General features: G+C 41.0%; 1 protein-coding gene across 4 annotated transcripts in view; it reads right to left on the bottom strand.

Annotated features, from left to right (window-relative positions):
* LOC109297403 (E3 ubiquitin-protein ligase RNF170-like) overlaps positions 1-12,462 on the bottom strand; it is a 43,933-nt gene that overhangs the window by 15,699 nt on the left and 15,772 nt on the right. For 2 of the 4 annotated variants that reach the window (XM_019517129.1, XM_019517131.1), the window contains exons 3-6: positions 12,115-12,258; positions 5,487-5,562; positions 3,874-3,982; positions 1,278-1,351 (exon numbers count right to left, since the gene is read on the bottom strand). In XM_019517129.1, coding sequence (XP_019372674.1) covers positions 1,278-1,351; positions 3,874-3,982; positions 5,487-5,562; positions 12,115-12,258 — 403 coding nt within the window. The remainder of the gene's footprint in view (positions 1-1,277; positions 1,352-3,873; positions 3,983-5,486; positions 5,563-12,114; positions 12,259-12,462) is intronic. The other 2 variants (XM_019517130.1, XM_019517132.1) reach the window with 1 other exon arrangement.

Below are 12,462 nucleotides of genomic sequence, written 5' to 3'. Positions count from 1 at the left end.
CTTATATATATATATATATATATATATATATATATATTTGGAGGTTAATTCTGATGCAAATATTTAATACTGCAGAACACAGAGTGCGTCATGTACACATATTCCTGAATACTTTAGGTATTTATATAGAAACAATTGTAATATATTCACTTGTATGTCATGGAACTATTTATGTGAAAAATTGAAGATCTTTATGATAAATACAGTGCAGTATGTTACTCTGCAATTTATTATACATCTTTGGAAACCTCACTTGTATTCTGCCACTAATAATCCATTACAATCACTTACCTCTCTGTGTTTCAGCCCCCCACCTATATAATGGGGATATAACAACTTCCCTGTCTAACAGGCGATGGGGATAAATTAATTAATATTTGAGACACACTCCAATGATAACATGATTTAAATGCCATAAGAAAAAATAATAAACTGGCTACTAATGCATCTTGGTTTTACAAGCAAAGAAATACAACAAATATTCCAAATAGTACTTTTAAATGTCTCTACAATATTTCCAATTATTTTTGTAAATCATATGACCAAAGCCAGATATATGAAAGGCTGCATGGTAAAGATTTTACTGTCACTGTTTAGGATGAATGGCATAAGTTGCTTGTCTCTTGCATATAAATGTTAAGATGAAGAAAAATTTTTACCACGCTACCATGCTGTTCTTATGAACATAAAGCAACATAAAGCCCTCAAGACTGAAACCAGTATACACAGTTACTAGCTTTAATTGCACAGTATGCGCAACTTTGTTTAACAATGAAAAAGATTAGCTTAAAAAACAGGAGAATTAAAAAAGAATCTTAGATTTTTGTGTTTTGTTTTAAATTTTCTTCTATTTTTAAGTCTTCAGTGCAGGCTTTTACCTTCAAAAGCATGTAAGATGATTTGGGCTTCAAAATTTAATATGAAATGCACACACAAGCATAAAGATCTCCTTACTTATTGATCAGAGAAGCACTCTGCTATCCCTGTCCCACCTCTTGGCACTGATAGTCTGCTTTTTCCCATTATGCCTCCACCATCATTATGTTGTCCGTTCCCCTTTATTCCTCAATATCCCACTCAGACTCTTGCCCACTCCATGCACTCTACCTGTAGTCTTCTGTCCCTCACTTGCCTACCTTCAACTCAGCTCCATATGTCCTTCCTTCCTCCCATTCAATATCCTGCCTCTGTCCCTTTTCATATAAATGTATGTTTGCAGGATCAGGGTCTATCACTGGAGTTAGAACTATTGGATTTTTTATTACAGAAAGCATTACCGTTTGTCTGCAGATTGGGCAGCGAATAGCACCCAGCCACGAGCCATACCTCCAGTAAGCAATAATGCAGGCACCTAATGGAGGTAAATATCAAATGACATGGTAGTAGATACTTCTGATTTAAAACAATTATTTTCATAAAGAAATAAGGAATCAGGTTTTAAGAAAGAGCAACATTACAACCTCTACGTATTAGTTTCAGGTATCACATGTTTTTATAATTGGTGGCTTTTATATAATATTCACTACAGATACTTAAACCAAATTCATTCAAATTCTGGAAGCAATTAATTGTGTAAATCCTGGTGGATTATCTGTATTAATTCTTTAATATCTGTATTAACTCTTTAAGAAAAGAAAAAAGCTTCTGCATCAGTATTTGGAAAAAAAATTTATTTCCATGAAAACATGTGTGATATGGAAAACAGCTGATTCGTTTTTTGACTAGGTTAAAAAAACTCAAGAACAGCATCTAATTTATTTCCAACTGAATTAAATTGTACATTCAAATCTGGTAGCACAGATAAACAATATTCCAACCAATTGTAGGAATTGCTGGCTTATTACCTCATTCTTCTTGGTACTATTTAGGAACTTATTTCTTTTAATAGTGAAGAAAATGTTTTCAGTGGATTTTCTTTTGGTTAACGCACTGGTTCTCAACCTTGTTAGACTCAACGCATCCCTCACCAAGTCTTAGTTTTCACTAATTTTTTGACTATGGAAAAAATTCTAAAGCAATTTTTCTGTTGCAAAGAACTCAGAAAGAACACAAGAAGTCAGAACTGTTTTAATACTATGGATTCCTATTGGAAATTTCTGGATTTATCTTGTGAATCATGTTTGCATGCCTAATAGCGCTAACTTTGTGTGACAGCCTTGAGAGGATCTCAAGCCACCCTATGTTGATGCGGCATCCTGCTTGAGGACCACTGGATTAAGGTGGGAAAAAAATCAGGATACATAATTCTTGATCTCCATAACATAACACTACCATTAAGCTTTTAGAACTCACCATAATCCCTTTCTAGAGGGATTCCAGTAAATTAAGGTAAACAAAAAGCATTTATACCTGGCTCTACTTTCTAAGAGTCTCAATTTTCAAATATTTTCTAAAAATGGATCATCTGAAAGATGATATATATATATATACATACACATATATACACACATACACATATATACACATATAGTGGTATCCTGACTCACTTTTTTCTCCTGTTGTTCTCTCCATTCTACCTCTCTACAAATAAACAAGATCCCTGACACATCAGGAGCAAGCCTGCAAAGTGCTAAGTAAGTCAAAGTGCAAATGTAAATGAAGGTCTAAAGCTATATAGTAGACTGGTAGTTGTTTCTCTTTTCTCTGGGTAGTTCTGATAAAACAGTACCTGGAATACCACCTTTTCTCTTTTGCTGCAGAAAGTAAGTTGCAGACAATGGTCTGAAGTTGCACCCAAAGCAGGTTTAAATTGGATAGCAGGAAAACTTCTTCACTCTTAGAACAGCGAGGCAAATGGGGAGGTTGTGGAATTTTCATCATTGGAGATACTCAAGAAAAAGTTGGATAAACATTGGTCAGGGATGATCTTGGCATAGCTATGCCTATGGTCTGGTCTGGGTCTTTTTCCATGCTTCTGGGCATTGCTGTCTGCCACATGGGGCCACGAAATTTCCCCCCTCCTGCTCCTAGATGTCTCAAGAGGTTTTTTTTCCCCACCTTCTTCAGAAGCACTAGATATTGGCTGCATTCAAGGCTGGGATTTTGAATATGGTGTGCCAATCCTCCTGCTGAGACTTAAATGTGGAGATTCTTAACTACAGGGTCTTGCCCCTCTGCTCAGGGTCAGACTAATCACTAGATTTGGGATCAGGAAGGAATTTTACCCCATGGTCAGATTTGTATGGACTGTGGGGGTTTCTGCCTTCCTTTGTAGCAGGGGGCATGGTCCTCTTCCTTGAATCTTTCAAATGTATTCTGACAACCTTTGCCACAGCAGAACATTGGCTGCCATGGTCCCCCTGCTTTACCTGCGATAGGTTAGGGAGTTAACCCTGACACAAGGACTGTGTAAGTTTTGCTAATAAGTTAGATGGTGGATTTGTATAGGATAGCTTGGATAGAGATGATCCTGCCTCATGCAGGGGGCTGGACTAGATGACCTCTGGAGGTCTCTTCCAGCCCTACTTTTCTATGATTCTGTATCTGAAATATAGGCAAGTAATTGCACATCAGAAGAGAGAATTTTGAGAAAAGCAATAAAAATGACTAAATGGTCCTGGAGAAGCAGAATGGAGCTGTCTAAAATTCAATGACATGTTGCATCTACAACAAGAAAGGAACTGATTTTAGCTTGGCAGGGGTTAGCTAAGCCCAGCCTGAACTATACTATTTCTCCTAGTCAAACAAAGCCTTAGATTCATGGAATACAGTATTTACTTAAGGATTTCTCAGTTGAGAGGAACAGAAAGACTCCTCCCAGAGTCATGAATTACTCCAAATCATTGAGGACATTGGAATGTAAATACTATATCCTCAGGAGGAGGGGAACAGTTTAAATGTTAACTAACTTCTCTGGTGATGATTTTTACTTACCACAGAAAAGATGCCCACAGTTTGTTTCAATGGGAAAAGTAGCTTGCTGTAAACAGACTGGACAGGACATGTCAGTGTAGAAATGTTGTCTATCACCAGCAGTTTCATCCTGTTGGGATAAAAAAATAAAAAACAATTTGTTTCAAGGGATTAAACTTCAATTTAGAATAGTACTTGAGTTAAAAAATAGAATACTTTCTTCACTTGCTCAGCCAAACAAGATGACTCCAACATTAAACATAAGAGCAAAAACAGAAAAAATATTCGAATAGGAGAGTTCCTATGACATGCAAATCCTCCACCTCTTTTATACAGGACATACTTCAGGCTCCCTGAGGATAATGAAAGTAGACGTTTCTACTCCTACATTTAAGAAACAGTCCTATTTGTTTAAATAAGCTAAACCCTAAGTGACAAACTCAGTATCTGAGTATAGCTTTGTATATGCTAAAAGTAGAGGAGCTGCACTGCCGTAAGTTATAATTATCAATTTTTGCTCCAAGGCTTAATATGCACATAAGCTCATGTGTGTCTTGGCAAGAAGCCCAGATGTCAGATAATTTCCTATGAACCTTAACAGTTCCATCATGTTGATGGTGTCATGGCTGATCTTTATATTTCTTCTACAGGGTTGCCAATAAAGAGCATCTATAGCTCTAGATACATGGTTATGACTGCCAAACACTTCATGGTTACTCAGAGCTCACGCTCCAATCTAAAAGACATGGGAAAGTCCTAACTCCTTATTACCAAGGTCCTGCATGCTCTTTCTGTAACACCACCATAATTCTGCAGCAACATTCATTTACATTACTGCCACTCTTAGAATCGTAAAAAATAGGGTTGGAAGGGAACTAAGGAGGTCATCTAGTCCAACCCAGTGCTCAAAGGAGGACTACCCCCAAGTATATCATCTAAGCCAAGGATTTGTCTAGCTGAGACTTAAAAATTTCCAAGGATGGAGATTCCACAGCCTCTCTGGGTAACCTGTTCCAATGCTTTACTAGAATCTCCCCTCTCTCTCCTCATCCTGCTTCTCCCCATACAGGCCAGGGAAGGATGCAATGTGTACAGCTGCCCTGAGTGGCTCCCCCTAAGCTCTCTATGCCTTGGCTGCTGTGTTGTTTTCCAAGAAGTTCAGCTAGACAGTCAAAACATCTTCCCGGTTTCCTATGGCTGCAAACTGAACTCCAGATTTGACTCTCCTTCCCTGTACTACCACAGGCATAGCATACAGCAAAGTGTGTGCATTACCATCTAATTAACACCCTCTTGTGGAGAAAACTGGAACTTCCCCTGTACTGCTTTAAGAATCTCTGAAAAACTGTTAGAGCATCCCAAAAATTCTGGGTTAATTTGAAAAGGATCTGCCTAATTTCCTAGGAGCTAAAACTGAAAAGAATAATCATCATATCAATGGAAGAGATTTTAATCACACTGCAAGCTTGATGAAGTAAATGATAAGGTTCTAGCACAGTTTATGTACAAAAAAAAATGTGTGCGTCACTCAAAAATGACTCGTTTCAGAAATATTTCAAGCCTCAGCAGTAAAGCAGAAACATTATACAAGACGTTATTAGGAGGATGAATGTTTTCAGCCTTTAGCATGGCACCTGTTCTGTTTGAAGCTGCTGCCGGAGTGCTCGTACTAGTTCCTGGTTTTCCGGGTGAATGTTCTGATGCTCATTTCTAAGAAAGGAAATGAAAAGAGCAAAAGAACAATGACTGGCAGCACATGCTGAAAAATATGCAATTGATTAAACAAAACCAAACCTGAAGCTAGTGGGGAGGGGAGGGGAGGGAAGAGGCCAAAGGGGGAAGGGAATCATTCACTCTTAACATGAACGATTTTAAGGAAGTTTGTATATAATTAAGAAAACTGCATAATCAAAGTGTTTCATAATATTTCAAATTGTGACCTTTCATCAAACGAGAAAACTCTGCTATGACTAATCATCACAACTGTTCCACCAGAAAATTCAAGTTTTAGTAAATCAAAATAAAATTGTTGTTATCCTGGAAAAACCAAACCAAACCATGTTGATTGTAAGTTTCTATATCCATCATCAGCTGTAAGATTCTTCCATCTCCAAAGAAAATTTTTCCTCTACTATTAATTCCTTTGTTACTGGAAGCAATCCTGTTCCCTACTTATTTTTTCCTTCGCTGTACATACATGTCCTATTATTACAAAACAAAATGATCTTTTAAGGTCCAGCCCTACTGAATCTGCTGTTTGAAAGACTAGGAAATAATACTGAATAGAAGGAAGGATAGGTGTGCCTCTTGTTTCTGAATATGGAGCAACTAACTGAATAGTGAAGATAGGAGAGAAACCACTAAGGACCCCAACAGTAACAAGAGTAGAGGTTAAACATAAAAAAAAAGATCATTTACTGGGAAATTAGAGGAAAGGGATGGTGGGAAAGAGGTAGAGACAGCAATATATCACTTATTTCCCTCATGAAGAGGATACATGGAAACCTCATAGTGTATCAGGGTGAAGCCATTAAACTCAGCTAAAAATTTTAGGCTGTGAAAACCACAAGTGCCCAAAGGAGAAAAAGTTGCAACTACATGGTATACTTTTTAAATCAAGGTAAATCTACTCTAACCTGGAAGTTTTTGTTTCAGTTCCAATCCATGTAAATGTTTTAATCCACGATTTTTTTCTCCCTCGGACAAGGTAGTTTCTTCCTAGCACTACTAACTTAGTTCACAACAGCTGTACTGAAGCAGTCACCTTAGACTTTAGCCTCAAGGTTCGTTATCCTGTGGTAAGTCCATTAGTGCAGCCATGGTCTTGGCATGCATGTAAGTTCAGACACTGAGGCTAGGGACAGACATTCAAAAAGCCTGATCCTGGCTGTTGCTGCACTCTGCGCACTCACTCACTGCCCCTTCCCCCACCTGCCGCAGCCATTTCCCTGCTCGCCCCCCTGCCTGCCTGCTGGCACCATGGGGTTCCCAGTTGCAGCCTCAGGACCACAGGAGCAGCTGGGATGCGGTGCTAGAGTAGCAGGGAGTGGGGGGGGGGGGTAGGAACAAGTAGGAGAATGGAAGCAGTGACAGATGGGGGGCCTGTGCCAGTACCCTGGGGCCAGGAGTGGCAAGAGTGCAGAGCCTGGGCTTGCAGGAGGGCTGGCAGGGGCTCTGCTTGCTGCAGGGGGCATGTTTAGGGGGGCAGCCTGTGGGCAAACCTTCCCCCTCCACACAAGCCACAACCCTCCCCAGCCACCTTCCCCCCACACACTCACAGTCCCTCACAAAACCCATACCTTCCCACACCCTACACAAAACCCACACGCACCCCCTCCCCACACCCCACATACTCACAAACCTATACCCAACCCCCATACCCCCCACAATATACAAGAGTAAGACTTTATTTTAAGCTATTATACAATCATCTCTATGGACACTACACAAATGCATGTAAATCAGGACAAAATATTTTCTGAAATGAAATTAACGAATGTTGTGGTACATGTTTCATTTTTAGAATATAATTTGGTATATTTCTGGTTCAGCGATGGCAAACCCCTTTGCTGAAAGGAGTAATTTTTTGGGGGGGGGCAAGGGGAGGGACTTCTGGTGGCAAAGGTCAGGAGTTAGGGGGCAGGACTTCCAGTCCCAAGATGGCAACTAGGGGGTGGGGCACCTGTCAAGGGCTGGGGCTACCCATGCAGCCCTTGATGGCTTGCCAAAACTTGGTAAGCAGCGATCCGCCCAAAATAATTGCCCGCCCTTGCCTTAGACCAACATGACTGCAACTAGCAACCCTATTCCATTTGTGACACCTCAATACATTCACATTTTTGTTGTTTTGACATACCATGTAAACCATTAAATATTCAAGATGCACAATACAGTAGTACCTCTGGGATTTAGCTTTTATTTATCATTCTTGAAACTGCCTTTAGAGAGGAAAACAAAGGAAATAATAAGAAATTATACTAAACAAAGAGCAAATAATGAAAAGATCAGAAAATAGAGATAGTTGATTCTTTATTGGCTGTCTGTGCAAAAAAGGTTAACTGTGATAAGATGCTTAACAAAATTAATTTTAACTAGGAATTAAGAGTGCAGGTCAGAATAAGGAAAGAACAAATTAAGAAATATTTAAGTAAGACAGAAATAGTCAGCTTGGCAGGGGCTGATGAAAGTCACCCAAGCACTAGAGGATCCAGCTTAAAGTAATCTCTAAACTGGTGGTAATCATCTTTGAGACATCATGGAGGACACAGCATTTTCTTGAGGACTGGGAAGGGCAAACATAATACCTGTTCTTTAAACGGGGTAAATGTACAACTCAAGGAAATATAGATCACTTAGCATAACTTGATGCCCAGAAACCATCTAGAACCAAGTATCAGGAAATCAATTTATCAGTACCTAAAATGTGATAAGCAGCTAGGGTATTTTTTTTTTTTTTTTTTTTAAAAGGATCATGTCAAAGTAATCCAATTTCCTTCTTTGACAGAGAAGTAGAAGATGGGATACATAGCAGCTTCAGCAAGGATCTCAATACTCCCTCAGATGATATTCTAAATGTTCAGGTGATAAAATACTTGAACAAGCTACCTAGTGATGCTGTGGAACCATCTTCATTAGAGGTCTTCATTAGAATGGTTTAGAGCAGTGGTGTTCAACCTTTTTCCCCAGTGGGCCGGATGGGCAGTGCCTGGTCTGTCTGAGGACTGGATTTGGCTGGTGGTCCCAATCCAGCATCCAGGTTGGGCACAGACGGCACCATCCATCTGCACAACATGGTCCCAACCCAGCCCTGCACCAGGGGAAGGAGGCATGGTTTGGCTGGGGGAGGAGAGGGAAGGGGAAAGCAGGCATGGCTGCTGATCCAAATATGGGGGGGAAAAGGGGCATAGCCCAGCCCCGTGGGGGGAGGGAGGGGAGGCCTGGCTCAGCTCTGATCCAGATGTGGGGGCAGGGGGCATGGCCCAGCCCCATAGTGGGGAAGGGAACATGGCCCAGCTCTGACTGGCTGTGAGAGGCTTGGGGTTTGGGAATCTATCAGGGGAAGAGTGACCATGTTAATGGCCACTGCTCCCCCCCCAGTCAAATTTTCCCACCTGTGGACAGCCCCATGGGCCAGATGCGGTGGCTCCACGGGCCATATCTGGCCTGTGAACTGAAGGTTGAGCACCTCGGTTTAGACAAACATCTCTCAGGTATAGTCCTAGGCATCAGAGATGGGGGTTGGACTAGATCACTGGGGCCAACCTTTTTGGCAGGAGTGCCATAAATTAGCCCACCTTTCCCAAGTGCCATCCAATAGCTTTCTCCTGCCCAACCAACTGCTCTGCTTTCTGCTCCCTGCCCTGTGCCCCTCCCCCAATCTGCTGTCCTGCTTTCTGGTTTCTATACTATCTGCTGCTGTGCTGCCTGTCCCTTCTCCAGTTTCATTCATGCCACACACAGAGGCTGCCCATGCCACATGGTTGGCCATTCCTGGAGTAGTGCTCTCCTAACATTCCTTTCATCGCATTTCCATGATTCTATGATTTTGCCCAATGGCTATAGGAACTTTTGCAAAATTTGTATTACTTGACTGCAATCTTAACTGTGTAATACTCGCATTGCATGCATGTGTTTTTAGCATAAGCATTTATTTGTTTAATCCTAAATAAACAACTGCCAGAGTACTCACAGTTAATCCATATTCATGTGTACAAGCATATACATATTTTAGCACCAGCTTGCCAGGACTTTGTTTCACTTTCAAAATCAACCAAAAGTAGGAATCACACCCCAATCTTTATGACCTTTTTAGAAACATCATCCAACTGAGATTTAGTTGTCCGAATACTATCTATTGAAGATATATTTTTGTTAAGGAGCCAAAGCTGTTCAAGTAAGGCTAACCATACAACCTTAGCACAGTATTCCTATATTTATCGCTTAGCTATACAGTGTTTATTTTGTGTTACATTACATTTCCTACAGACAATATTTTGTAGAACCCTAGATGTACAAAGAACATCTAGGGCTCTAAAATAACCTTGAGAGGGTCCAGAGGAGGGGTACTTGTATGGTTAAGGGCCTGCAGGTACAATCCTACAAGGAGAGATTGAGAGACCTGAATCTCTTCAGCTTCCACAAAAGAAGGCTGAAAGGGGATCTTGTGGCTGTCTACAGGTTTTTTTTTAGAGAAACTTTTCATGTTCCTAACCAAATCAAGTCCAAATCCATGAGTCAGTCCAGAACCATATGCGGCCCTACAACCGGCAAACATCCTCCACCTCCGCCAGGGGCTTCAGATATTTCCGAAATCTTTTGGCAGGTATCCAACATGCCAGCTCAAGCCCAGAGGCTTGGGGTTCAGATGCCCCCAAGTTTCACCTGCCCTCAGCCATATGGCTGCAGGAGCAAGCTACGGAGGAGCCTCCCATTTCCATAAAGTGGGCTTAAAGCCCTAACACCTCCACGGGTACTAAACTATACCAGAGGAATAGTTATCCCCAGGGAACGCTTAAGGCAAACTGTCTTCTTGGACCCGGATACATGGTGTTCCCCTGGTGGGATGAAGAAATAGGCACTACACTTGATCTGGGCCATCTACAAATTCATCGGGGGGGTGGGGTGGAAAGAAATAAGGGATACTCTGTTTACCAGGGCATCCCTTGGGGATACTAGGAACAACGGCCATAAATTACCAGAGAGCAGATTTAGATTAGACATTAGGAAACATTTCTTTATGGAGAGGGTTGCCAAAATCTGGAGTGGGCTTCTAAGGGAGGTGGTGTTCTCCTTTACCTTGGCGGTCTTTAAGAGAAGACTAGACAAGCACCTAGCTGGGGTCATCTGACCCCAGCACTCTTTCCCGACCAGAGCAGGAAGTCAGACTCGATGATCTACTGAGGTCCCTTCCGACCCCCAAAAACTATGAAATCTATTAAATGTAGCATATATGTACACAAGATACTCAGTGAATGAGGAAAAGAACATTCACTATGCAGTGTTTACAAAAAATGCTGCAAGGACTCCTAAGGAGACCTATTCTGTAAGGTGACAGGAATAAACCTTGTATTGGAAAAAATAAGAAATGGTGATTATGTAAATAGACTGTCTAAATATACACATAGGGGCAGAGTTAAGTACAATCCTTACTTTGACATGTCTTGATTTTTGATAGGTTAACCTTGTAACCGTAATGTTATCTGCCTTGTTTTTTAAAAGGGAAAAATATAACCTGAAATGATTGCAAGAATATCTAGTGTCCTAGCTCTCGGAATCTAGTGTGGCACTAAATGGGGCAAGCATTCCTGCCATATTCAGTGTGCAGTTTCCTGCAATGGAAACAAAATATCACTTGGAGAAGAAATTAGTCCTTGGCTGGAGGACACCTACGCCCATAGCAGCTGGATCTTAAAGCCTCCTTCCTTCCACCCCCTAGATCCTTCCCTCTTTCTACACAGCTGGGACACTACAGCTCTCTTGCCTCCATCCCTAGGTCCTGGACATCAGCCAAAACCTGTAGCTGTCCAGAGTGCAAATCCTGTCAGGTACACCTCTACATTAGACAGTAGTCTGGCCCCCTTCAACTTGTTAGATAAGCTTTCACAAACTCAGCTCTCGTGTGTCAACTAACTCAGAGTGTCACCTGACCCCCCAGTTATCTTTCCTGCTTGGTGCAGGGGGCTGGACCCGATGATCTTCTGAGGTCCCTTCCGGCCTTACAATCTATGAATCTATGAGATGATGGAAGATATGTGGCTTTATTTTGTCAGTATTTAGTTGCTCATAACAGCATATAGACTTGATGAAAGCATTTCATTGTACTGACTATATTAAAGAGCTGCAGCTCTTGGCAGATCATAATTACTGTTAATAGTTTCTTCACTCACAGCGCAGACTTTTAATTCAGGCACAGATTCTGAACTGTGACTTCTGTTCATTTAAAAAAGGGTGCAGTCATCACGTCTCCTAAATTCACTAGCTCTCCTCACACATCACTTCTGTATGAAAAAGTTCACTCAAACACACTATCCCCAGTGTTTTCTGTCCTTCCCTTACACACACCCAGCTCCCCTCTTTCATAGTGTTCCTGCTTTCCCTTAACATGGCTACAAGAGTGAGGCTACAAACAATAGTTTACTTTCACATAACAGAATCATAATTACCTTGTACCTTAAACCAACTATGCACTTGAAGGAAAAAATTAAAATGTGACAGTAATATTAGAATGTTTATGTTAATCAACTCCTATCAACATTGTCTCACCTTAAAAGCATACACACCAGAGCAGCAATGAAAGAGAAACTGAGTACTACTGCCACCAGCACCTGGTCACTTACTCCTTCTATAATTGAATCATTACTTAGTTTCAAGCTCTGAACTTCTGCCTGTTGACTGGCCATTCCAGGTCTAAAATACAAAAAGAAGATATATAAAATAATCATACCAATGTGCACACATGCATACACACATATGTAGATACATACATGCATGCATCAAACTCTTAAATCTATAGATTATTCACTACTTGGAATATATTCCAAAAAAACAAAGGAAATGGGGGGGGACGACATGGGACTACCATCTGTAGTCATTAGAAAAAGAGGTCCCCGC

Source organism: Gavialis gangeticus, unplaced genomic scaffold (genome assembly GCF_001723915.1).
Source record: "Gavialis gangeticus isolate Ggan-Ray unplaced genomic scaffold, GavGan_comp1, whole genome shotgun sequence".
In the NCBI taxonomy this organism is placed as follows: domain Eukaryota; kingdom Metazoa; phylum Chordata; order Crocodylia; family Gavialidae; genus Gavialis; species Gavialis gangeticus.
The sequence above is the reverse complement of the archived record's forward strand: the minus strand, read 5'-3'. Positions and strand labels throughout refer to the sequence as shown.